Below are 27827 nucleotides of genomic sequence, written 5' to 3'. Positions count from 1 at the left end.
CTACAATCAGTCATGTGTCTAAGTTGCCAATTTATTTTGCTTACAGCACACAGGAACGGTCTGTATAAAGGATCCTATGTGTACAAAAGTGTTCATACCATTAGCAGACAGGGCCAGACACACACACCTATGACAGGACAACAACCTAAAACAAGACTGATGGATAGCTAGTGACCATTTCACTCTCACATGCTCCTGTCTTGGTTCTCTTCCCTTCAACTGGGCATACTGGTGTTCCCTCTTCTTGGTATTCCTTTGGTGAAAATAAGATTCCTTCAAACCAGTCACCTCTCTGTGCTCATAGACTGGTGTTCATGGGATAATTACGATACCCTTCCTCATTTCCTCAACTGGTTTCCTGTGGATTCTGGAGTCCTACTTCTAAGAGGTGCTGGAAAGCAACTCCCACTTGGACACACTGGTGCAAGTCTATGCCAGCTCCCACACCACCACTCTGAGTGGGGGGCCAGACCACTTACGTCGGGGTTATGCTGACCCTAAAGGTTACTGAATGCTTCTAAATCTATTCCTTCATCTGTAGAATGTGGGTACTACCCCACTCCAAATCTGTGGAAGAGCAAACAATGCAACCTACACGTTGATGCTTTAAGATCTAATCTCTCTTTCTGCAGAGTTGGCTGTGGCAGGTCTCTGGCCTACAAAGGGACTTACCCAGCCTCGTTCAGAGAGAGGCAGTAAGCGCATGAGGCTGAGAATCAGACATGGGTTCATGTCTAGATCTGCCCCTCAGAGTCTCATACGGGCTGATCTGAGGTTTCATCTGTAAATAAGGGTAACACTGTGTTATGCAACAACCTTAACCTAGCAGGGTACGGGCAGAGAGCTAGTGTTTAGTAAATACCCCACTCCCTTCCCATCTCCTTCAATAATCAACCTTGATGTCGCCAAGGCAAAGGCAAGCCACCAACAGTTTTCTAATAACATGCAGAATGAACACAGAAAATGAACCAATGAAGACCACAATCTCCTTTGAAATTAGTTCCACATGAAAAAAGTTCAAGGAAAAGTGGGATTTTGCCTATTCCACCATTTAAAGGTAATTATGTACTTGTAGAGACAGATTTGTTTGTTTAACTCCTTCAAACATCAGGGTAACTTGTTGCCAGACCCTCTGCAAGAGCTCAGATAGATTCAGATACGGCTCTGACTGTGACACACACAGATAACAGAAACACCAAGGCAGATTTCCTTCCACAGGGGAGCCACGCCTCACCTGCGGCAGGCAACTGACAGACATTCGGGCACAGCACAGTGCAGCCATCCACCTACCACACTGGGAGGCAGGCCTTTCTGGGGTCCCTGGTACATCTTAAGTAGTTTACACAATACTTATATGACTATGTATCAGAAGCTAATCTGTTACAAAAAGCAAAGGACCTCACCACCATTATCACTCTGTTCTTATTCTTCCCCTGAGGCAGCCCCCTGAAGGCCTGGCCCCACCCCCACACAGCCTCAAGTCCCCACAAGCTCTTCACAGATGGGCCCTTGGGGTTCCACCCCATGTGCTATTTGGGGATAAGCAGGGCAGGTATCAGAACCAGAGGCTGGTACCACTTTTCTCACATGCTTTCCCTTCAGGAGAAACCCAGGATATCACAGCTGCCCGAGGACCACTCTCTGCAGAACAGAGCTACCTGTGACGGATTCTGGAAGGGCCTGGGTCTAGTGTCTTCTCACTGCTTGGGGCTCAGCAGTCACTACCTTCCCTCCCCTCCCACCAGAGGCCTGTGGAGCCAGGACAGGGGAACCCCAGAACCAGCGTGAGCTACTTTGGCTGGCCTATGTACACCCAACACACCACCATTCACGGGCCTCACTGTGGTTCAGTTTCCACAAGTAACCTACGCATGGAGAGTGGCTTAGAGCAGTGGCTTACAAAGTTTTGACAAACTTTTTAAAAACGGGTTTTGTAAGTGAGCACAATACATGTTTTTAAAAAGGTACATGAGCACCAGTAGGAATATGGATGGGAGACCTCAGACCCTTCCCTCCACAGGCAGCCCCCAAAGTATCTCCTGGGGCTCTGTGGAACCCAGAAAACACTGGCCTAGCAGGTTCCAGGGCTCTCTTTCTGTGCTCCAAGGAAAAGGTTAGTAGGGCAGCCTTAGAACCTCCCTCTCCATCACCATCTCCTGATGGCAGTCACAGAACAAGAGTCAACTCGTAATTTCCAATCTGGGAGGCTGTGTCTCAGCTCTAATATTCCCCCAGCCATTCCCAGGACCACCTCTGCAGGACTTAGGAGCAACCAGAGCCTCTTTAGCTCAAAGACTACTCTTCATTCCTGAAATTCCACCATTAGCAATTCATCCTTGAAGAAAGCAGTTGCCAGTTTCCCTAGAAAGACACGATCATCCTACACCTCCAGGTTTAGCAAGGGCCCATTCTTCCCCAGAAAAACAAGAAGGTAAACATACCCTAGGCACTCAAGGTAGGCCAATGACTAAAGACAACAAACTTCCCCTCCCTGCTACCTCCCTGCGGTCTGTCTCTACACAGAGCCATCCTTGCCTTCCCACCCTCTGGCCACGTGTAAGCATGAAGCACTCAGAGACAAGTTCCCCTGGGTTCTTGATTGGCCTGACTGGCCCAGCCTTCTCTTCCAGCCTCAGGAGCCTTGGGCCTTCAGCCTCCACAGGTTGGTTAGCGCCTCTGTGCTGACAGGAACCTGGAGTCCAGAGGTGCTGGGAGCCAACAAGAGGCCTCTATTCCCCAGAGTATAGCTGATGAAGGCTAGAGCTGATGTAGCCAGTGGCGTACGCAGAAGCTTCTCCCACTCAGTCTTCCTCCATACCCTCCTCAAGCCACTTTAAATACTGTACATCTCCTTGGTCCATGGGAAGACTGAAGACCTCTGGGATTTCAAAAGGATGGACCAACCTTTGGAAAGAAAGCAGACCCCTGTTGAGTGACGATGATTAGAATCAACCCACGCTAGAATACCCAACTGGCCAGCTCACTGGAGGCCCTCTACAATCTGCCACAGCCATCCTGTCTAGCTGTGGCTGACCACTCCTGAGCCCGTGTCCCATCTGTTAGGTGGTAAGTTGGGCCAGATGGCTTCAGTCTCATGAACGTGGGTTCAAATTCTAAGTCTGCCCTTACTAGCTGACAAGCGACAAGTCACTAAATCTCTCCAGAGGCCTTTATGATAGAGGGAATAAAAACAGTACCTTCCTGATTGGGTTGCTGAGGATTAAATAAGATGAGGTATATGCGGTTACCCGTGCATCAACTGGCACTGCATGCATTCATTAAATGTTAGCTACCGGGGCCAGCGCTGTGGCGCAGCAGGTTAAAGCCCTGGTCTGAAACGCCGGCATTCCATATGGGCACCGGTTCTAGTCCCAGCTGCTCCACTTCCGATCCAGCTCTCTGCTATGGCCTGGGATAGCGGTACAAGAAGGCCCAAGTCCTTGGGCCCCTGCACCCATGTGGGAGACCCAGAAGAAGCTCCTGGCTCCTGGCTTCGGATTGGCGCAGCTCCGGCCGTTGCGGCCATCTGGGGAATAAACCAGTGGATGGAAGACCTCTTTCTCTGTCTCTACCTCTCTCTGTAACTCTGTCTTTCAAATAAATAAAATAAGTCTTTAAAAAAAAATGTTAGCTACTGTTTCCATTACCATCCCGCACACATTGCTGTGCCTTTCCCAAACAGTCCCCGTCCCCAACACTCCTGTATTCTCTTCTGCACCTACAAAGTTCTCCCTGCTCCGGTTGGTCAATCACACATTATTCTATCCTTCAAGGCCCAGCTGAACCGCTGACCTTTTCTAAGGCATCTCTCTCTCCTCTCCTGTTTCTTTCACCGGCCCCTTGGCACATGGTGCAAGTTATCTTCACTTTCTCGGCTGAAGAAACATGAGGGCTGGGTCTCAGTTCCCCATCCTTGTAACAGGGGTAACAGTCCTTGCTTCCTGTCTGCTCAGTGAGGCACTCTCAAGCACTCATGAGCTTACACGCTTCACCAATCACAAGATGTATTTAAGTGAATCAGCATTTAAAGCTGGTTAATTTTATCCAGTGCCTCAGGATGACAGATTTTGGTAACTTAATTCATGGAGACCTAGACAAATGTACATAAGCGATTTTACAAGCAAACATACAGAATTCAAAGAATTAGCATTTTTAACACTTTACTAGAAGAACAGATGCTGATAAACCACTTCCTGTATTAATTCAGTACATTTAACAATCTATTAGTATGATCCTGATTTTATAAATAGGGCAGCCAAATCACGGAAAGTATTAGTATTTTGCATGTACTTAGGGTACAACTGCTAGTGGGAGGGCCACGTTTTGACACAGGTCAAGTTCTGAATCCTGAAACTGTTCTTCATCAGTTAAACTGTAATCTCTTGACGGTGATGGTTCTACCAAAAGTGCTTCCTTCCCTCACCTCTGATGAAGTGGTGATGTGAGGGCCTTTTCTACAGCCCTTATTTCACAGAATCCTAGTTCTCAAAAATGTGACAGGAAGAGGTTTTATCATCCAGATAGGTGGTTCCCATCCTTGGCCACATGTCAGAATCAACTTGGGGTACGTTTTTAGTACCATACTCAGTCTCCACCACAGCTGACTTCATCAGAATCTGTGTGGTGGGACCTATGTTGGTTTGTTAGAATCACCTGGTGGTATTTTCCAGTACTTAGCCAGCACTGAGAACCGCTGGTTCTGACCAGTGCTCCTCAATAGTTGACGTGTACAGGAATCAACTGAATTTTGATTCCAGTGGAATGAGGAGATTCTACAGTTCAAGCAAGCTCCCAAGTGATGCCAATTCCACCAGCCACTGAATGATAAGGGGTTAGACCAGTGGTTTCCAAAGTGAAGTTCAGTGGCCTTTAGCAATCTCTGAGACTCTTCATGGGGTCCACTGGTCAAAACTATTTTCATAATAATTCTAATTTGTTACTTATGTTTTTATTGTGTTGACATCTGCACTGATGGAAACTGATGGTATGCAAAGATGAGTAAAACTGCAGGCACCTGAACGTGAGCCAAGACAGAGGCACCAACCTGTATTCACTGCCACTGTATTCTTCACCACCACACTTCCATTGTTAAAGTCAGCTTCACTTAACATTTTGATCAAGTGACACAAGTTGCTATTTTTATTAAACTGAAACCCTTGAATATATGTCTTTTTAACATTCTGTGTGATAAAATGAGAAACACATAGCAAGCATTTCTGCTCTACACCCAGGTGCAATGGCTGGTGTAAGCCTGACTGAGTCACACACTGAACTAGACACTTCTCAGGAAGCACTATTTTGCTTTCAAGCCTGAATGACCACAATTTGTTATTTTAAAAAATTATGATTAGTCAGGCTTTGGTATTAGGTAGATATTTTCCCAAACACAACAAAGTGAATGTGTTGCTCAAATGATGATACTCTACATCAGCTACTGTCAATGAGAAAATTCCTGTTTTTAAGCAAAAACTAAAGTTTTGGGAAATTTGAATTTATCACCATGAACTTGAAATTATACCAATATTTAAAGATGCTTCTGAGGAGAGCCAATTGTCTTATTAAGGTAGATTTGGCAAAAGTGTCAATACTACCATCCTTCTATTTTATAGAAAATATGATTACTTTCCATTAAAATACACAATCTATGTATAATATACAATGGGTTTATTTTAAATGAAGTAAAAATATTCTTTAAATTTCTCAGCTCTAATGTCTAAAACAGTAAATATTAATATAAACCACAAATAAAGTTCCTTAGGATCTCAATCTTTAGACATGTAAAGAGGTCCTAAGACCAATATTTAGAAACCCATTGTTTTAAACTGTCTAATCTATGACCCCCATTTTATAGATGGAGAATCTGAGGCTCACAGAGGGACAAGGACTGATTCAGAGGCACATGGAGGTTGGTGGTGGGACTCCTGGTCTCCACTTTGCAAGCTGATTCACTTAGTAGCCAGTACATCCCGGATGGCCGAGTGGTAAACACAAACGAAGAGACGCTGCCTTACCTGACGTAGCTGGACAGCATGAAAACCTTGGAAGTCTTTGTCTTTATTAACTGTAAAAGAAGAAAACACAATGATGGATTTTAGAACCTCAGGCCCAGCTCTGCCGCTGCTCATTCATCTGGCCATTTAGGAGACAGCACTCCTTCCAGGCTACCAGGCCCTGTCACTAGCTCACAACTGAACCTAGACCATCTTACATGGGGGAAAGACTCTAGATCACTTGAGTTGGGCAAATTTTTAATTGCAATTTCAGAACAATGCCTTGGCCTCATTCATTCCCCTCTCATTCCCTCCCTCTGCCCCCAGCCTCACTCACCAACAGGATCTCAGTGGCTTCTTCTATTTCTCCCTTCCAGAAGTACCTGGAGGGGAGAACCACATCAAATTATGATACTCCCAACAGGAGCCTACTGAAGCGTCACCTGGCCCAAGCAGGAGAAACTTTTCAAAATCTTTCCAAGCCCATATAAAGAGGTCTTGAGTTGGTCAGAACTCCAGAGGTCATCTAGTCCAACCATTTTTGATGTGTGCATCTAGTATCTGCTGGAACGCTCCTGGGGGTAGGAGGCTCACCACTTCAAGAAGAAGTCCATCCAACTTAAATGGTTTCATAAGAGACTTTGTGTGTGTGTGTGTGTGTGTGTGTGTGGTGCTAATACCTGCCACCTGGCTGTTTTCCCCAACTGGCCACATGAAGTAGCACCACAAGTCAGCCTTGTTGAAACTCCCAAGTCTTCTCACCTTCAAACTGGACATCTGCAGCCCTTTGAATGCTCACGGCATCCAGGCCTTTTGCAGTCCCATTACTTTTATCACTGACTCTTAAAGTTGACTGCCCATGTACCCATTGGTAAATTAAAAAAAAAAAAAAAAATTCAGAAGCCTTCATGGGAAAAGTGAGCCTCATTAGATAGCCAAATTTTTAGAAGTGAAAAGTCATTGACAAGTACAGAAATGTCACTTGGAGGATTCCAAGATGGCAGAATAGGGAGGGAGCTTACTGTTCTAGTCTATGAGAAGAGTTTCAAAAAAAAGTGGAGAATATGCAATCTCAAAGAAGTGTTAGGGAGAAAACTGCAGAGGAAACTCCACGCAAATTAGAGGGACACTGTGGCTCCAAGTGGAGGGAGGACCCCAGCAGCCAGGAGCTTCAGCACTAGCTTTGGAGAGTGAGGGGACACCAGATGGCAGCAGCTCAAGCCACTGGCGATAAAGCTGTGGGAAGAGCCTGGTGTGAGTCTGGCTTGGAGTCCTATAGGGGACAGTCAACCTGCCAACCTAGAGGGAAAAAAAAGGGGGCACATTTCCCTCTCCCTGACCACCCCGCACTGGTGTCCTGTAACCAGCCGAGGGAGGGCAGGTGCTGTTTTGGACACATGTAATAGCTGTGCCAGCTCATCTCCACACGCCCAGCAACCAGCCAAGAGCAGAGGCCTGAATCTGGATGGGAGAACTGACAGGGGGCTGGTTGCTCCTGATTGTGGGAGCATTGTGTGCTGGGACTGTGAGAACAGCGGCTGTGTGGAAGGGCCCAGGTTGTGGCTAGGTCTTTGGGCAGTCACTGTAGGTGGCTCCACATGCTCGAGACTCTGATTCCTTGGTGAGGGTCATTGCTGTGAGATCTGTGCTCACACCAGGACTGCACGGATCCTTTGTGTGGTTCTTGTGGCAGCATGGATGGATATTGTACCCACTGGGGCTAGCACCCAGGCATTGGTCTCCTTCAGGGAGAGGAGGTGAATGTGAGCCTACGCCAACAGAACTGATCAAATCTTCTCTGATTAAAAATAAATAAATAAAAGAGCTCTACCACGCCCAACTTCAGTATCACCTTGAACAGAGCTCCTTGGCCACACCCAGCACACGCCTCTATGTATTCACTGAAAGAACAGATACCCCACTAAGCCACAGAGACATAGTCCAAAAATAAAAGCTATCACAAGGAGAAAAAAAAAAAAAAAACCCAACCAGCATTTCCACAAAAGCCTAGAAATAAACGCAGCAATTCAAGAAACAAGAATAAGGAAGACAACATGATACCCCTCAAAGGAACACAAAACACTTCAATAATATTATGTAAAGATGAAGACGCTGAAAAAATGCCAGAAATAGATTCAAAAAATTGATCATAGGATTACTTAGAAGTAATCAGAAGCAAATCCATGAACTAAAGAAATCCATACATGACCTGAATGAAAATTTTTCCCATGAAATTGAGATTTTAAAGAGAAATCAAAACGAAATATTGGAAATGAAGAATTCAATAGATCAAATAAAACATGTGGTGGAAAGCCTTAACAACAGAATCAGTGAGGCATAAGAAAAAATATCTGAGTTAGAAGAAAAATCTCTGGAAATTTTATAGTCAGACCAAAAAAAAGAAAAAATTGGAAAACGAAAAAACAGTGTTGGAAACAGCCCATAAGATACTATCAAACAACCCAACAAATGGGTCTTAGGAGTTCTTTAATATGTGGAAAGAGAGAATGGATTAGAAGGCCTTTTTAGTGAAATAATTACAAAATTTGGCGAAAGAAAGGGACGTCCAAGTAGAAGCAGCACATAAGAGTTCCTACTAGATGTGACAAAAAAAGATCTTCACTACGACACATTGTAGTCAAACTCCCCACAGTAAAACATAAAGAAAATATTCTAAAATATGCATGAGAAAAATTGAGATAACTTTCAGAGGAACTCCAATTAGATGCACAGCTGACTTCTCATCAGAAACCCTACAGGCTAGGCGAGAATGGCAAGATATAGTCCAAGCCTTAAGAGGAAAAAACTGTCAGCACAGAATACTGTACCCTGTAAAGCTCTCATGAATAAAGGTGAAATAAAGGCCTTCCATAACAAATAGAAATTTAAAGAATTTGTCACCACTCAGCTACCCTTACAAAAGATGCTTAGGGATGTGCTACACACGGAAACATGGTTAGCATTGTGAAACAAAGTGAAGGCATAAACTCTCCCAGTAAAAGTACAAAGGAAATCCAAAGTAAACAATAGGAATGTTTATGAAAAAATGGTAGGGACAAGTCATTACTTATCAAAAGTCATCTTGAATGTAAATGGCCTCAACTCTCCAATTAAAAGATACAGACTGGCTGAATGGATTAAAAAACAAAACCCATCGATTTGCTGCCTACAAGAAACACATCTCACCAACAAAGATATAGGAGACTGAAAGTGAAAGGTTGGAAAAAGATACTCCATGCTAGCAGAAACACAAAAGAGCTGTTGTAGCCATCCTAATACCAGATAAAATAGACTTTAACACAAAAACTGTTAAAAGAGACAAAGAAGTTCTATAGAACTTTTCATACAATAGTTGTAGAATACACATTCTTCCCACCAGGACAAGGAACTTTCTCTAGGATATACCACATGGTAGGCCATAAAGCAAATCTCAGCAAATTCAAAAAAAGTGAAATCATACAATGCATCTTTTCTGACCACAATGGAATGAAGCTGGAAATTAACAACTCAAGAATCTCTAGAATATATGCAAACACAAGGAGACTGAACAACATGCTCCTGAACAAATAGTGAGTCATAGAAGAAATTGAAAGAGAAATAAAAAAATTTCAGATAATGAATGAACATGATAATACAACATATCAAAATGTATGGGATACAGCAAAAGCAGTGTTAAGAGGAATGTTTATAGCAATTGAGGCCTAAGTCAAGAAATTAGAAAGGCATCAAATAAATGATTTATCAGTGCATCTCAAGGACCTAGAAAAACAACAGCAAACCAAACCCAAAATTAGGAGAAAAGAAATAATTAAAATTAGAAAATAAATAAAAAGATTGAAACAACAAAATGATCAGCAAAACAAAGAGTTAGCTTTTTGAAAAAAAAAAAATTGACATACCATTGGCCCAACCAACAACAACAACAACAACAAAAAAAAAAAAAAAAAAAAAGAGGGAGAAGACACAAATTAATAAAATTAGAAATTAAAAAGGAAAGGTAACAACAGATGCCACAGAAATCATCAGAAGTTACTACAAAGAGCTATATACCAACAAACCAAGAAACCCAGAAGAAATGGACAGATTCCTGGACATATACAACCTATTTAAATTGAGACATAGAATACTTAAACCGACCAATAACCAAAATGGAAATTGAATCAGTAATAAAGACCAATAAAACCTCCCTGCCCCCCAAAAAAGCCCAAGACCAGATGGATTCACTGCTGAATTCTACCAGACATTTAAATAAGAACTAACTTCACTTCTTCTCAAGCTATTCAAAACAATTGAAAGGGAAGGAATCCTCCCAAAACTCCTTCTATGAAGCCAGTGTCACCTCACATCCTAAACCTGAAAAACATACAACAGAGAATTACAAAGAGATACAAAAAAAACTACAGACTAATTTCCTTGATGAACACAGACGCAAAAATCCTCAATAAAATGCTAGTCAATCAAATCCAACAACACACCAGAAAGAATATTCCCCAGACCAAGTGGGATCCCCACTTTATTGGTATTCAGGGATGGTTCAATATTTGCAAATCCATCAATGTGATACATCGCATTAACTAACTGAAGAAAAAAACCATATGATTATCTCAATAGATGAACAGAAAGCATTTGATAAAATACAACATTCTATCATGATGAAAACTTTAAGTAAATTGGATATACAAGGAACATTGCTCTACACAATTAAGGCGATTTATGACAAACCCATGGCTAGCACCCTATTGAATGGGGAAAAGTTGGAACTATTCTCACTAAGATCCAGAACCAGACAAGGATGCCCGCTCTCACCATTGCTATTCAATATAGTCCTGGTCTTAGCCTGAGCCATTAGGCAAGAAAAAGAAATCAAAGGGAAACAAATCAGGAAGAAGAAAGTCAAACTATCCCTATTTACAAATGACATGATTCTATATACAAGGGATCTAAATAACTCCACTAAAAGACTACTAGAATTCATAAGAGTTTGATAAGGTGGCAGGATATAAAATCAACACACCAAAATCCTTTGCATACACAGATAGCATACAAAAAGCCTTTGCATACACAGATGTCATGGCTGAAAAAGAACTTCTAAAGATTAATTCCATTCACAATAGCTTCAAAAAATATCAAATATCTTGGGAATAAATTTAACCAAGGATCTCAAAGATCTCTACGGTGAAAATTACAAAACATTAAAGAAAGAAAGAGAGAAGACAAAACAGAAAAATCTTCCATGTTCATGGATTCGAAGAATAAGTATCATCAAAATGTCCATACTATCAAAAGCAATTTACAGATTCAATGCAATCAAAATACCAAGGACATTCTTCTCAGATACAGAAAAAAAATGCTTAAATTCATATGGAAACACAGGAGACCCAGAATAGCTAAAGCAATCTTATACAACAAAAACAAAGCCAGAGGCATCACAATATCAAATTTTAAGACATACTACAGGCAGTTACACTCAAAACACCTTGGTAATGGTACAAAAACAGATGAGTAGACCAATGGAACAGAATACAAATACCAGAAATCAACCCATGCATCTACAACTGACTTATCTTTGACAAAGAAATTAAAATCTATACCTGGAGCAAGGACAGTCTCTTCAACAAATGGCGCTGAGAAAACTGGATCTCCACATGCAGAAGTAGGACGCAAGACCCCTACTTTACACCTTACAAAAAAATACACTCGAAATGGATCAAAGACCTCAATCTACAACCTGACACCATCAAGTTGTTACACAACGTTGTGGAAAACCTGCAAGACATTGGCATAGCAAAGACTTCTTGGAAAGGACCCCAGAGACACAGGCAATGACAAATGGTATTACATCAAATTGAGAAGCTTCTGTACTGCAAAAGAAACACTCAGCAAACTGATGAGGCAATCAACAGAATGGGAGAAATTATTTACAAACTAGGCAGCTGATAAAGGATTAATAACCAGAATATATAAAGAGATTGAGAAACTCAACAACAACAAAACAACCCAGTAAAGAAATGGGCAAAGGACTTAAACAGGCATTTTTCAAAAGAGGAAATCCAAATGACCAACAGACACATGAAAAAATGCTCAGGATTGGGGCCGGCGCTGCCGCACAACAGGTAAATGCCCTGGCCTGGAGCACCGGCATCCCATACGAGTGCCAGTTTGAGACCTGGCTACTCCACTTTTTTTTTTTTTTTTTGACAGGCAGAGTGGACAGTGAGAGAGGGAGAGAGAGAAAGGTCTTCCTTTGCTTTGCCGTTGGCTCACCCTCCAATGGCCACCGCGGCTGGCGCGCTGCAGCCAGCGCACCGCGTTGATCCGATGGCAGGAGCCAGGTGTTTCTCCTGGTCTCCCATGGGGTGTAGGGCCCAAGGACTTGGGCCATCCTCCACTGCACTCCCTGGCCACAGCAGAGAGCTGGCCTGGAAGAGGGGCAACCGGGACAGAATCCGGTGCCCCGACCGGGACTAGAACCTGGTGTGCCGGCGCCGCAAGGCAGAGGATTAGCCTATTGAGCCGCAGCGCCGGCCTACTCCACTTCTGAACCAGCTCTCTGCTACGGCCTGGGAAAGCAGTAGATGGCCCAAGTCCTTGGGCCCTTGCACCCACATGGGAGACCCAGAGAAAGCTCCTGGCTTCAGATTAGCGCAGCTCCGGCTGTTGTGGCATATTGAGGAGTGAACCATTGGATGTAAGACCTCTCTCTCTCTCTGCCTCTCCTCTCTTTGTAACTCTGACTTTCAAATAAATAAATCTTTAAAAAAATTTCTTAGGATCACTAGCCAGGGAAATGCGAATCAAAACCACAATGAGGTTTCAACCCGTTAGAATGGCTTTCAAACAGAAATTAATGACAATAAATACTGGCAAGGAAGTGGGGAAAAAGGTACCCTAATCCACTGTTAGTGGGAATGTTAACTGATACAGCCACTGTGGAAGACAGTATGGAGATACCTCAGAAATCTGAATATATATCTACCATATTACCAGGCCATCCCACTCCTGGGAATTTACCCAAGGGAAATGAATCAGCATACCAAAAGGGTTATCTGTACCCCCATGTTTATTGCACTCAATTCACAATAGCTAAAATATGGAATGAACCCAAATGACTGTCTACTGAAGACTGGATAAAGCAGTCATGGGATATGTACACCTTGAAATACTACACAGTGGTTAAAAAAATGAAATCCTATAATTTGCAACAAAATGAATGAAACTGGAAAGCATAATAGTGAAATAAGGCAGTCCCCAAAAGGCAAATATCATATGTTCTCCCTGATCTGTGGTAACAGAGCACCTAAAAGGTAATCTATAGAAGTGAAATTGACACTTTGAACAGCCCTTGTCTACTGTGGAGGAACAGTTTTGTTTTTTTCTCTTCATACTATTTGTTGAACTCTTAGTACAGAGTTAATCTTATGTGTATAAAGTTAATTGAAAATAGATCTTAGTAACAAATAAGAATGGGAATAGGAGAGGGAGGAGGCAGAAGGGTGAGAGGGCAAGTACACTGGGGACAATCACTGTGTTCCTGAGGTTGTAGTTATGAAATGTATGAAGTCTATATATCTTAAATAAAAGGTCTCTGAGGGGCCAGCGCTGTGGCGCAGCGGGTTAACGCACTGGCCTGAGGCGCCGGCATCCCATATGGGCGCCGGTTCGAAACCCAGCTACTCCTCTTCCAATCCAGCTCTCTGCTATGGCTTGGGAAAGCAGTAGAGGATGGCCCGGGTCCTTGGTCCCTTGCACCCCTGTGGGAGACCCGGAAGAAGCTCCTGGCTCCTGGTGTCGGATCGGCTCAGCTCCGGCTGGTGCGGCAGTTGGGGAGCGAACCCATCAGATGGAAGACCTCTCTCTCTCTCTCTCTCTACCTCTCCTCTCTCTGTGTAACTCTTACTTTCAAATAAATAAATAAATCTTAAAAAAAAAAAAAAAAAGGTTTCTGCGAGGAAAAAAAAGTTAGTGACAAAATGTTTAGCAGAGTATGAGAACAGCATCATGGGAAAGGAAAGAAATTTGGCCTGGAAAGATCACACTGACTCATAGTGAACTGCAGATGATCTAGGCCACTGGCCCTGTCTGCGCCACTGAGCTGTGGTAAATGGATCAATTACAAGCAAAGAGGGACACACGAAAGGAACACTAGACTGAAATTCTAGTCCAGTTCCCAAACAGGCTTCCAGACTTGCTGAACATGAATCACCGTACATCTTTTTAAAAAGTCAGAAACCTAGCCCCACTCTCAGGGAGACTGAGTAGATCTAGGCTGGAGCTCACAGATTAAAAACATGGCCAAACCCAGGAGCCACAGCTGTAGATGGTGTGTACTATTGAGGGAATGACATCACTAGGGGTAAAGGTAGCTTTTGTCATATAGCACTTTCCTGTTCTGATCTGCAGACAGTGTATTATTTCTTTTTTGGAAGTAGAACTAGGGAGACAAAGAAAGAGATAAGAAAGGAGATGATCAGAGAGTAAGACGTAAGACAAATCCTACACAGCCAGTGCTGGGAAGCAGAAACATATCTAACAAGGGAAATGGTACAGACCAGGCTTCTAAAGCATAAGTGTTAATGAAGGAAAGTCAGGCATCACCCAGCAGCAGCCTCTCATGTATGCAGAACTCTGAGTTTTCTAAAGAACTCAAAAGCAATAGAAATTGTTTTCTCCTATACACTTTGCTGGCTTGCAAATGAGTATTTGGCTGTTTATTTCTCATTACATAGAAGCCAGAGTATTCAGACTTTCAAACTGCAATATAGGTTACTTTTCTCACCTCCATTTATCCAAGATGATTCTTACCTGTTAAAAGTTGTTTCTCTCACTCCCTTTAGTCTGTTTATATAGCTCTAAGTATTAGTCTAGGGAACTCTCTACTGTTACAAATTTAATATTTGCTTAGGTACTGCCTCTTGAAGACAAAATCCATTTTTATAATTTCTGTTCACTATTACTTTAATTTTTCTTTCTTGCCCACAGACTAACAAATTCTTTGAACATTTTTTTTAACCACTCTGTATATTAGGATGGAATGCCTAACATAACTTCCTTGCTAACAACAGGTTAACTAATCTGATCAACAAATGTGCAAGAGATTCACTATTTCTAAACTGTAGCTCCCCCATTACCTTCTCTATACAAATCTATTTTTGCTTTTCTTGAATGACATAAACCCACTGATCAACCTCCTCTGACTACAAATCAATTGTGAACTGCTGATTGATTAAATGCTTTTGAGTTATCCTTCGACAACCCCCCATTGGTTCAGTGCTCTTTCAACCAGCCAGAACCTGATGCTAGCACTCCCACTCCCCACCACTGGCCATGGCAAAACTCACAGTGAAGCAGCTTTGGGCAGGATGTTCACAGAGGCAGCCAGCTTCTTATCCAGTATCGCCCTAAAGAAAAGGGAAAAGGATGGCAGTCACTGGAGAAGATTCAGGATCTCCAGAGAAGACATGGGGGACCGGAATTCAGGAAACCAGAGTCGAAGTAGACAACCATGTAGACGTCCTGCTGTGGTTTGGGTACCCCCTTGTCCCCACATTCATATGTTAGAAACTTGGTCCCTCAACTCCTATGTTAATGGTATCTGGGAGTGGGGCTTTTAGGAGGCGACTAAATCAGATGAAGTCCTGAGAACGGGGACCCATAAGGGCAGCAGTGGCTTCCTAAGAGCTAGCACACTTGCTCCATGTCTCCAGGGGATGCAGTCCGTTACAGAGCAAGAAGACACTTACCATGTTAGTTCCACACTCTGGGACTCCCCACCCTGTAGGACTATAAACTTAATAAGCCTTTGTTATCTATGAATTAGCCAGTCTGTGACAGACAGTTATAGCAGAGAAAGGACTTAGACATCACCTCATCACCCACCTCCCTCAAACCAGCATGTTGCAGAACCATCATGCATTGCCTCTGAAGACACAGTAGTTTCTAAGTCCTTTTTCTGGGTGAAGAGAAACTGAGAAGCAGCTACGGGGAAGCAGTTTTAAGGACAAGCTGAGGCTGCTTGAGAAACAGGGATTAATCAGCAGTGGACTGAAAGAAGACCTGGGGTTGGGTCTGCCATTATGGCACAATAGGTTAGGCTGCCGCTTGAGATCCTTGCATCCTGTACGGGTGCCAGGTCAATCCCTGGCTGCTCTGCTTCCAATCCAGCTCCCTGCTAATGTGCCTGGGAAAGCAGTGAAAGATGGCCCAAGTGCTTGGCCCTTGCACCCATGTGGGGAGACTTGGATAAAGTTCTAGGCTCCTGGTGTCAGCCTGGCTCAGTCCCAGCTATTGCAGCCAGTTGGGGAGTGAATCAGAAGATGAAAGATTAATCTCTCTAACACTACCTTTCACATAAAATAAATAAATTTTAAAAAGAAAAAAGAAGACCTGGGCTCCATTCTCAGCCTATAGTAGGATGGCTGTGTGGCCTTAGGCAAGTTTTTTCTTTCCTTTCAGAACGAAGTATTTGAGTATCTACTCTGAGACAGGCGCATCCCCCTCTCCACCTGACTCTCCGATTCCCCTGCTGTACAAGCACAGGCCTTGGTTAGCCTTTTTCACCAGCAAGAACTCCTTTCATTACGCCACCTTCTGCTGGTCACCTGGGAGGTGATTCTGGCTGATACTCAGCGCTTCTGACCTGCATGTGACCACACGTCAGAGTACTTCAGAAAGCTTACTGGAAAAGTAGAATTCAAAGATAAGTTTGAGTCTAAAAAAATTGAAATCCAGGTAAAATCTTTTCGTAATATGCATTTTTCATGAACTTCAAGACGTCTCGCATAACTGACACAATTCCAAACAAAAGCAAAAAAAAAAAAAAAAAAAAAAAAAAAAAAGCATCATATCCAGCGTTTGTTTTGGCAAAAACAGGCTCTTTTTCACCTTGATTTTTTTTTTAGGGTTTCTATGACAGCCCCAAGAAGCCAATCATCTCCTTCGCTGACTTCTAACACTTTTTAACACATCCCAGGCTGAAATTCCTGGCAAGAGAATCTTTACAGTTCCATCCAGCTTTCTGAGTCCTGTGCAGAGTGCTGGTGAACACAAACATGTGTCTGAACTAGTACAGGTGTCGCACAAACAGAAACACACCAAGTCATCCACACAAGCAGTAAGTGTAGTCAGCCATCCACTTCCAGCCCTCAGAGTCAGGCAGGCCCTCAGGTCCCAGAAGGCCAAGGGGGCCTGGCCTCAGTTCTCTAAAGTGCTTGGACTCTGACAAACCAATCTTATCTGAGTCCTGATCACTGGTCCCTCCTTTCCTCGGCTGTTGCCAAGAGAACTGACCTACTTTCTCCACCCCAGAGTCCCAGGCTGAACAGTGCTCTATTTTAAGGTCCCATGTTAATGTGACTTGACCACCGTTGTGGTTCATTTGCAAAGTTCCAGGAGCTAAATAAATCCCTGATTAAAGAGAGAGACATACAGCACAAATTTGTAAAGTAACTGCTCCAGGTGTCACTCAATCATGCCATGAGAAATTGCCTCCTGCTGGATCTGAAGGTGGCACACAAACATAGAGGTGAGTTACACCGCTAGAGAAAATAATCCCACTGCCTCACAGCCCTCTCAGTCTCTCCAGGAGTAAGAAAAAAGGCTGCGATCACTGCAGCCTTTTATACCTTGGGTAAAGATTACTGAACCAGGGGCCAGCTCTGTGGCACAGCAGGCAAAGCCGCTGCTTGTAGCACCGGCATCCCAGATGGGCGTCAGTTTGAGTCCCAGTTGCTCCACTTCCCATCTAGCTCCCTGCTAATGCACCTGAGAAAGCAGCAGAAGATGGCCCAAGTCCTTGGGCCCCCTGAACTCACATGGGAGACCCAGATAAAGCTCCTGGCTTTGGTCTGGCTCAGCCCTGGCCATTGTGGCCATTTGGGAAGTGAACCAACAGATGGAATCCTTCTCCCTCTCCCTCTCTCTCTCTGTAACTCTGCCTTTCAAATAGGTAAATAAGTCTTTAATTAAAAAAAAAAGATTACAAAAACTGTGGATGAAGACTATTATTTGAAAAGCCCCTAGGCCAAAAGAGAGAGAGAGAGAGAGAGAGAGAGAGAAAGAGAGAGAGAAAGAGAAGGAGCACTGGTAACTTTTTTTAATTTCAAAGATTTATTTATTTGGAAAATCAGAGTTACACAGAGAAGAGAGGCAGAGAGAGAGAGACAGAGAGACAGAGAGAGAGAGACAGAGACAGAGAGGTCTTCTATCCAATGGTTCACACCACAGTTGGCTGCAATGGCCGGAGCTGTGCCAATTTGAGCCAGGAGCTTCTTCTGGGTCTCCCACATGGGTGCAGGAGCCCAAGGACTTGGACCATCTTGTGTTTTCCCAGGTCATAGCAGAGAGCTGGATCGGAAGTTGAGAGGCCGGGTCTAGAACCAGCATCCATATGGGATGCCAGCGCTTCAGGCCAGGGCACTAACCCGCTGCACCACAGTGCTGGCCCCAGTAACTTAGTTTTTTTTTTTGTTTGTTTTTGTTTTTGACAGGCAGAGTGGACAGTAAGAGAGAGAGAGACAGAGAGAGGTCTTCCTTTTCCCTTGGTTCACCCTCCAATGGCCGCTGCGGCCAGCGCGCTGTGGCCGGCGCACCGCGCTGATCCAATGGCAGGAGCCAGGTACTTATCCTGGTCTCCCATGGGGTGCAGGGCCCAAGCACTTGGGCCATCCTCCACTGCACTCCCTGGCCACAGCAGAGAGCTGGCCTGGAAGAGGGGCAACTGGGACAGAATCCGGCGCCCCGACTGGGACTAGAACCTGGTGTGCTGGCGCCGCAAGGCGGAAAATTAGCCTAGTGAGCCGCAGCGCCGGCCAGTAACTTAGTTTTTTTTTTTTTTTTAAGATTTATTTATTTATTTGAAAGAGTTAACATAGAGAAGGAGAGGCAAAGAGAGAGAGAGGTGTCTTCCATCCGCCGGTTCACTCCTCAATTGGCTGCAATGGCTGGAGCTGCGCCGATCTGAAGCCAGGGGCCACTTATGGGTCTCCCACGCAAGTACAGGGGCCCAAGGACATGGACCATCTTCTACTGCTTTCCCGCGCCATAGTGGAGAGCTGGATTGGAAGTGGAGCAGCTGGGTGTCAAACCGGTGCCCATATGGGATGCTGGCACTTCAGGCCAGTGCGTTAACCCACTGCGCCACAGCGTTGGCCCCGGTAACTTAGTTTTAAAGCAGGCACCACCACAGACTCATGTTTGAGGTACTCAAGCCTAGGGAAGCAGAAGAGAAAAGTACAGAGCTGCTTCTAGAAACTAAAGTGGCTACAGACCAGTGACTCACAGACCAGATACATGGTTTGGCTCTCATGGCATTTAAAATAATTGTGACTCTATTAATATAATAAATCTCACATTAAAAAACTATGGGGATTGGCACAGTGGCGTAGTAGGCTAAGCCTCCACCTGCGGTGCCAGCATCCCATATGGGTGCTGGTTTGTGTCCAGCTGCTCCACTTCTGATCCAGCTCTCTGCTATGGCCTGGGAAAGCAGTGGAAGATGGCCCAAGTGCTTGGGCCCCTGCAACCACGTGGGAGGCTGGGAAGAAGCTCCTGGCTCCTGGCTTCGGATCAGCCCAGCTCGAGCTGCTGCACCCATTTGGGGAGTGAACCAGTAGATGGAAGACCTTTCTCTCTGTCTCTCGCTCCGTCTGTTACTCTACCTATCAAAGAAATTTAAAAAATCTTTTTTAAAAATATGGATTATCAAACTTCTTTAAAAAAAATGAGTCTTACCACATTGGGCCTGCAGTCCTGCAAGGCCACATCAAACTAGAGCTGAGCAGCAGCTACTCTGTCTAGGCACGCAACCTGCTCTCAGTGAGCACAGCTCCCCCTGCACCCTTTGCTGCCAAGCCCTCGGAAGCACAATGGTAGCCATCCACCATCATCCTTGATGGTGCACCCTGGCTCCCTGACTTACTGAAATCACCTGCTGGCAGGCATTTGTGTTCATGACCCTGGCCAGCCAACTCCCTCTCTTCATATGAAACCGAAGCCCAGAGAGGAAAGACTTGTCTAAGTCATATCTAGAGGTTGCAACAAAAGAATCTAGAATCCAGGTCTCCTGACTCAACTATGATTTTTACCCAAGCTCCTACAAGAGGTTCTTCTAGTTAAGAATGTGTCAATGAAGAGATCAAAGACTATTGCCAGGAGCCATAAATGAACTGCACTTGAACTGAGGGGTGGCAGATCAAACTCTAAAGACTAAAGAAAAAAAGACATCACACTGGAACCAAAGGACCTGGCCCCAGTGCCAATTCTGCAGCTGAGGTGGGATTCTTGCCAGTTCACATCTGTGGCACTGTCACCATCATGCACCCCTTTATTCTCCTTCTACAAGTCTGGGACGCTAAGCCTGCTTGCCTCTCTCCTAACCAAATCACTAATAAAAAATACTAAACAGCACATGTTGGGGTAAGAGTTCTGTCACGGCACTGTAGGCTCCACTCAGGCTTTAGTTCAACTTGGTGGACCCAACACCCACACTGCGGCATCCTTGTTATAGTAGGTCCTAGAAATGACAGAAAAGACACTTCTTCTGCCGAGCCAGAACAGTGATGAGGACACTTTCTGTCTCAGCAGCAGCGAGGAAGCCCTAGAAAGAAAAGCAGCCCCGACACAGGCCTGGGGCATGTGGGGCCACTGCCCAGTACGAAGGCAACAGGCCACCTCAGCAGAAACTCAGAGACAACCACCAAGGGGAAAGGCGAGAGTGCAGGAGCAGTGGCCCCCACCCCTAATCTCCCTAGGGCCTCGCAGATGAGATGGGAGGTCCAGTCTCTAGGCAGTAAGTGTGGGAGCCTTATTCAAAGAGACAACACAGTGTCCAAGCAGTGACAGCCATAGACAAAAACAAGAACACATACCTAGGTTTCTAGAGTACCCCAGTTAGTAGTATGACCCCCAGTCCACACTCTCACCAAAGAGACTGATGCAAAATGCAAATTCCTTGCAGCTACTCCCGCATCTCTCCACAAAACATAATGAAAAAGGTGAGAGGTTATGATGAAGAATCACGAAGCACTTGAGGAAAAACAGACAACCTTTAGCAAGCGAAAGAATACACAGGAGAAGGAGCGGTTAAGAGAACATTCAAAATCAATATTTTAAAATAAGCATGGAGATGGGTGTTTGGTCTGGAGTTCATGACACCCACATCCCCTATCAGTCCTGGTTCAAGTTTCAGCTCTGGCCCCTGATTCCAGCTTCTTGTATGTGCACCTTGGGGAGCAGCAGGTGATCATGCAAGTAGCTGGGTCCCTCTCAACCATGTGGGAGGCCTGGATTGAGTTCCTGGCTCTTGGCTTTGGTTTGGCCCAGCCCCAGCCATTGTGGCCATTTGCGGGTTGAATGAGAAGATGGAAGATCAATCCCTCTACCTCTCTACCTCTCTCTCTCTCTCTCAGTGCCTTTCAAATAAATTCTTTTAAAAATGCAAAGTTCATAGAAAACAGAATGAAAAGATAAATTCATATAAATAAAGAACGCTGAGTTACAAAGCAAGGAGGGAGTAAGGTGCCAAGTCTACCTTCCTGTCCCATAACCCTCTTCAAGACTGCCACCTGTAGGAGAGAAGGGAAGACATTCTGACAAGCATCTACAGACTGCATTTAATGGGTCCGCCCTGTACATATTCATATCATTTAATCCCCCAACAACTCTGTAAGGCAGGTGATATTGTGCCCTTTTAAATTTAGAAAACTCATGCTGAGAGAAGGGAAATAACTTGCCCAAGGTCACACAGCAGGTGGCAAAGCCAAGATTCAAACCCTGGTCTAATTCCAAGTCTAGTCCACCTCTTCCCACACCACAGCTGCTTCTAGAAAATTATGCAGTACCTGGAATGGCCTCTTCCTTGCTTGTTGTCATAAATACTTCTGGGATTGAGCAAAGAGAATGGCTCCACAAAGAGAGCTGGGCCAAGAATTAGGAGACGTGAATTGTCAACCTGCAGGGCGATACTAACCTTTACAGCTTGAGCAAGTCACCTATTCCTGGGGGGCTCCCTTCCATTTTATGCTGTTACATGTAACTCGGCATCTTCAGGCCCAGCTGCAGGATAAGTTAGGGACCATTTAGTTGTGAACCTCCTATCACTTCAAGCAGATAGGTGTGTGTTTTCTCACTGGACAGATGGGGTTGTCAGAACTGAGAGCGAGGACCCAAAGTGATCCTCTGGGGCATCTGTAGTTCCCTGAGCCTTCCGGGGAAGCACCTTCACCTTACCTGGCAATGTCTTTGGCAATCTGCTCGTTTGGACAGTTGACAAAGACAACGGAGTGTGTGCCAGAGACATAGCTGCCGGTGATGGCTGAGTGCAGTTGCAGACCAATGGTCCTGAGCGTGGGGTACGTCAGGAAGGAAGTGGTCAGGATCTACGTGGTGGCAAAGAAAAGAACGAGTCAGTAGAAACATCACCAATCCAAAGCCTTACAGCTCAAGCAGACTGGAACCAATGCTGGGATTATCTTTTCACCCCCACTCCCCATCTATAAAACGTTACCAAGATCTGCATTGAGCATTAGTGCTTAAACAAAGTTTTCATGCATCAATTATCTTCCTCTGCATTTTTGCAGATAGGAAAAAAATGGAGGCTCAGAAATCAAGAAACTTGCTAAAAAATGACAAGGCTTTAACTGATGAAGCCACAATCAAGATTCAAGTCTGGATGACTTGAAATCTATCTTTATTGGACAAAACTGCTATTGGAGGTGATACCTGCTGGCATCTACTGAACTGCTAGCCTCCTGGGGATTATGAGTTATAAGCTCTTACATCTTTCAATATTGCAGAGAGTAATTTCTTTTAAGGTTTATTTATTTGAAAGAATTGGGCGGGGGAGGGCTCATCTGTTGGCTCACTCCGCAGATGGCCACAACAGCCAGAGCTGGGCCATTCTGAAGCCAGGAGCTTCTTCTGGGTCTCCCATGTGGGTACAGGGGCCCCAAGCACTTGGGCCATCTTCTGATGCTTTTCCAGGTGCATTAGCAGGGAGCTGGATTGGAAGTGGAGCAGCCGGGATTCAAACTGGCACGCATATGGGATGCTGGCATTACAGGCAGTGGCTTTACTGGTTATGCTACAGCACTCCTGAAGGAGTAATTTCACTTCATATCCAGTCTGCATTGCCTCAGTGTACAGGGTAGGGTGAATACGAGAAAATGAGGCTAACCAGAATCTAAAGCAAAGGGTCAAGCCAAGATTTGGGGTTTGTACTTAGGTGACAGGGTGTTTTTGAAAGCTTAAATATGGGGCTGCCGCTGTGGCATAGCGAGTAAAGCTGCCGTCTGCAGTGCCGGCATCCCATATGGGCGCTGGTTCGAAACCCAGCTGCTCCACTTCCGATCTAGCTCTCTGCTATGGTCTAGGAAAGCAGTAAAAGATGGCCTAAGTCCTTGGGTCCCTGAACCCGTGTGGGAGACCCAGAAGAAGCTCCAGGCTTTGGATCGGCACAGCTCTGGCTGTTGTGGCCAATTGGGCAGTGAACCAGCAGATAGAAGACGTCTCTCTCTCTGTAACTCTTTCAAATAAATAAATCAATCTTAACAAAAAAAAAAAAAAAAAAAAAAAAAAAAAAAAAAAAAACAAGCAAGCTTAAGTAGGCAGGTGATAATATGCTCACATAGAATACAGAAATGGAAGTGGGCAGACGGGGAGTAACCAAAAGGCAGCCTATGTAGCCTATGTAGCAAGCTATTTCAATGATCCAGGAAAAAGACATTAAAATCCTTAACTAAGGGGACAGGCACTTGGTACTATGATTAAGATGCCACTTAGGCTGCCAGCATCCCATTATTGGAGTATCTGGGCCCAAGCAGCTTCCAACTCAGTTTCCTGCTAAAGCATAGACTTTGCAGGCAGTAAGAGATGGTTCAGGTACCTGGGTCCCTGCCACCCACAGGGAAGACCTGGATGGAACTCCAGGTTCCTGACAATGGCTTGGTTCAGCGAAGGCTGTTGTAGGCATTTGGGGAGTAAATCAGTGGATGGAAGATCTCTCACTCTGCCATTCAAATAATTCAAATAAATAAACTGAAGCAAATTCTCAGCTAAGAATCATGTGAGAAGGTAAAATTTTTTCTAGCATTTTAATGACAAATATGTAAAATACAAGAAAACAAACCAGAGGACACCTTCCATTCCAGGGTTTTCTGCTTGGGTAATATAATGGAGCTTTTAACAGGGATGGGGGAAGTTGCAAGGAGTCACACTGTGGCTTAGGGGAGGCTGAACAAGGGCCTGCTTCTCTGGCCTCTCTGCCCAGGGCTCGTGTCTGCTGAAACGAACCTCTGTCCTCCCTCTCATTTTTACGTTATTGCCTGGGTCCTGACTCCCACTTCCTGGCAGGACCTGAGTAGTGTTTTTATGTCTTTAGCTTCAGTTTGACTTCAGGCTTGTCTGGGTTGGGTTTCTCATTCCCTCCCTCCCACCACCGCCAGCAGTGCCTCCAATTCATACACTATACTACTCCTCTGAAGTAAACTAGGGATCATACAAATAAAAAAAAAGTACCAGGCTTTTCAGAAAAGCTTTTACTATTATTATTTTTTAATGACAATTCAGCCAGATCATAGCAAAGGAAAATAAAAGCACCATAGAGCAGGATTTAAACCCCAGGGCCAGGGGTAGGCATTTGGTAGGGCAGTTAAGATACATCTCTTATCAGAGTGCTTAGGTTCAAGTCCTAACTCTGTTTCCAATTCCAGCTTCCTGAAAACACATAGGTGACGGCTCAAGTGGCTGGGACCCTGCCACCCAAAAGAGAGACCCAGGTTGAATTCCCAGCCCCTGGCTTTGGCCTGGCCCAGCCCTGGCTAGTGTAGGAACTGGGGAAGTGAAACAGCTGATGGAAGCTATATGTCTGTTATCTCTCCCTTTCAAATAAAAAAAAAAAAAAAGAATGGAAACTTTTTAAAAATCCTAGGCCAGCACTGCTAGCTGCTTGTAGCCTTTGGCAGGTTACTTCCTCTCTTCCTTCCATAAACATCAGAGACTGGAAATCATGACACTCGTGCTATCTACTTCAGAGACACCATGGTTTGTACAAGATAGGAAGGGCAATGTGTAATCATCAATTCAATAAAGGACTGTGTCTTGCTCCTACTGTACCTCCAAGCACAGTTCACAGCATACAGCAGATTCTAAGTAAGTACAGTCTATTGAATACACCAGCAAAATGCTATTACGAAGACTAAATAGACTTGAGGGTTGGGTTACCTGGTGCAAGCAGTGCCTTTGGCAGGGAACTAGACACACTGAAACACTGTAAGGTGTGCGTCTACCTGACTCTAAGGTGGCTTCCGGCACAACCGTTACAATGGCACTCCTTGTGCGGTGGCAGCCCAGAGACAGGAGCGAAGGTGCTACAGTGACTAGAAGGGGAGCAAAGCACCGTGCAAGCCTGCCCTCCAGCCAAAAAGTCACGCCTAGTGCTGAACGGGGGCATTTCAGCCGGCAGGCATCAGGGGGAAACAGAAAACCTCAGATGGGCCTACAGTCAAAACATCAACAGGCCAATGGGCTCTCAGGCATCACCTAAGAAAATCCTTCATTTAACAGGTGAGGTAACAACCAAGGCACAACCCACTGAAGCTCTGTGACAGAACCAAGACTTGCCTCTGAGAGTCTTCTGGGGTCTATGCATTGCGATGAGCATGACTAGGGGTTGAGACAGTGGGCCACTTCAAGTTTCATCCAATCTGGTGAATCCCAGTTTGGGATGATTTTGTCCCCAAGGGACATTTAGCAATGTCTAGAGACAATTTTGACTGAGAGGACTGCAGAAGAGATGCTACTGGTACCCAGTGAGTAGAGGACAGTTCGCCGTTACACATGCTTCTGACCACACTGAAATACAAGGAGTTGTTCCTATATGCCTCCCGCATTGGGCAGGAACTCTTCATTCTTACTCATTTCTGTATTCTCAGCACTTTACAACTCCTGGCGAAGAATATATGCTTGAGAAATGTTCGTGGACCTAAATAACAGCGTATCAGAAGCATGAAAATTCATTTTGATATCAACAGCAGACTACAATAGATATTATATGAATGTAAATTGATGAGAAATGCAAACATCACAAGATTCCTTAACATTTATTATAACTGGAAAAGAATACATTTTAAAGAAAAGCCTTTTTATAACAGTTTTTTGTATTTCCTCTACTATATATCTTTTTAAAAATTTTACATTCTTACAAAATATTTTATGTAACTTTTTAGTTATTTCCTATTTCTTTTTTTTAAGATTTATTTATTTATTTGAAAGTCAGTTACACACAGAGAGAGAGGGAGAGGCAGAGAGAGAGAGAGAGAGAGAGAGAGGCCTTCCTTCTGCTGGTTCACTCCCCAAATGGCCACAATGGCCAGAGTTGCACCGATCTAAAGCCAGGAGCCAAGTTTCTTCCGGGTCTCCCACGCAGGTGCAGAGGCCCAAGGACTCGGGCCATCTTCCACTGCTTTCCCAGGCCATAGCAGAGAGCTGGATAGGAAGTGAAGCAGTCAGGACTCAAATCAGTGCCTATATGGGATGCTGGCACTGCAGGCGGTAGCTTTACTCGCTACACCCCAGCGCTGGCCCCATCCTATTTCTTATTTATTGCCTTTTCCCCTTTTTGGTTCTCGCAAATCTGCATGTTCTTCAAGAGGTTATGGTTGACTGGACTGCCTGTGAGAAGATAAAGAGGTTTCACTAATCACCTAGCCCTGTGGCACTGAACTTCTCAACCACCTAGTGTCAAAGAATCTGTAAATGCACCAAAAAGACTACAGCGGGGCCGGAGCTATGGTGTAGTGGGTAAAGCTGCCACCTGCAGTGCCAGCATCCCATATGGGCACCGGTTCGAGACCCAGCTGCTCCACTTCCAATGCAGCTCTCTATGGCATGGGAAAGCAGAAGATGACCCAAGTCCTTGGGCCCCTGCACCCGTGTGGGAGACCCAGAAGAAGCTCCTGGCTCCTGGCTTCAGATCGGCCCAGCTCCCACTGTTGCCACCATTTGAGGAGTGAACCAGCAGACAGAAGACCTCTCTCTCTACCTCTGCCTCTCTGTAGCTCTGCTTTTCAAATAAATAAATCTTTAAAAAGAAGAAAACAGAGTTTACATATTTTCCTAGAACTTAGAGAAAACAAACAAAAACACTTAAATTTCACAGAAGAGGAAATAAAGGCCAGTGAAGGGTTGAAATCACCCAGCGAGTGAGCAGCAGCGGGCTTCCGGTCCTCTATCACAGGGCTTTCCACCTCCCCCTCCACTACGGGAATTACTCTGCACTCAACACTTTCCGCTTTAAGGTGTTTCAGAGAAGAGAAAACAAGTCCCCTAGGAAATTACAGAAAAGCGAGACGGCAACTGCAGCATGCAGAGAAAACGATCCTACCCTGCACACTGAGTTCTCAGGACTCACCAGGACACCTCTTCTCCCCCACTCCAGGAAGCAAACAGCCCAGCCAGCCGCCCCAAGGCAGGGAGCAGAGGTGTGTGGTAACCTGGAGAACCACCCCCACAATCTGCCTCCAAGTATTTTACCTGCCTGCTCCCAGTTCAAAACCCCAGAAGCAGGGTAGAGAAGTGCACTGTCTTCCCTTCCTTTCACCTTCAGTCCCCAGGACGAGGGTTCCTGCAGCGTCACAGCGTGGGGCACTCACCAGCAGACATATAAGGACAGACGGCCGCGGACAGCCTGGCTGAGGGTACCACGAGCTCAGCCACTCCATGGCGCCGCTGGTAGTTCAGAGACCCAGCCGCCTCGAATTACTGTCTCCCGCGAGGTGCGGCTGGTGGGCGGGCACTGCGGGCCTTAACTGCCCTCTCCTAACACCACCTGTTGCCTGCTCCGCC

General features: G+C 44.9%; 1 protein-coding gene across 1 annotated transcript; it reads right to left on the bottom strand.

The window, feature by feature from the left end:
* Positions 1 to 10: 10 nt before the first annotated feature.
* LOC103352023 (protein CutA homolog) lies at positions 11 to 27827 on the bottom strand. Its single transcript, XM_008273378.4, has 6 exons — positions 27635 to 27827; positions 22215 to 22363; positions 15329 to 15388; positions 6328 to 6373; positions 6012 to 6061; positions 11 to 2904 (listed from the first exon to the last, which is right to left on the bottom strand). Exons 1-6 carry the CDS (start codon positions 27701 to 27703, stop codon positions 2802 to 2804), a joined length of 477 nt encoding a protein of 158 aa, XP_008271600.1. The 5' UTR covers positions 27704 to 27827; the 3' UTR covers positions 11 to 2801.

The sequence above is a fragment of the Oryctolagus cuniculus genome, chromosome 1 (genome assembly GCF_964237555.1).
Source record: "Oryctolagus cuniculus chromosome 1, mOryCun1.1, whole genome shotgun sequence".
Taxonomy (NCBI): Eukaryota; Metazoa; Chordata; class Mammalia; order Lagomorpha; family Leporidae; genus Oryctolagus; species Oryctolagus cuniculus.
The sequence above is the reverse complement of the archived record's forward strand: the minus strand, read 5'-3'. Positions and strand labels throughout refer to the sequence as shown.

Bases quoted from the DNA above. Each gene is read 5' to 3' on its own strand.
- LOC103352023 (XM_008273378.4), bottom strand. From the start codon at position 27,703: ATGGAGTGGCTGAGCTCGTGGTACCCTCAGCCAGGCTGTCCGCGGCCG. The intron at 22,364-27,634 runs GTGAGTGCCCCA...GCCACCACGTAG, and splicing joins CTGTCCTTATATGTCTGCTG to ATCCTGACCACTTCCTTCCT. The intron at 6,062-6,327 runs GTGAGTGAGGCT...CTTCTTTTACAG, and splicing joins AAGCCACTGAGATCCTGTTG to TTAATAAAGACAAAGACTTC.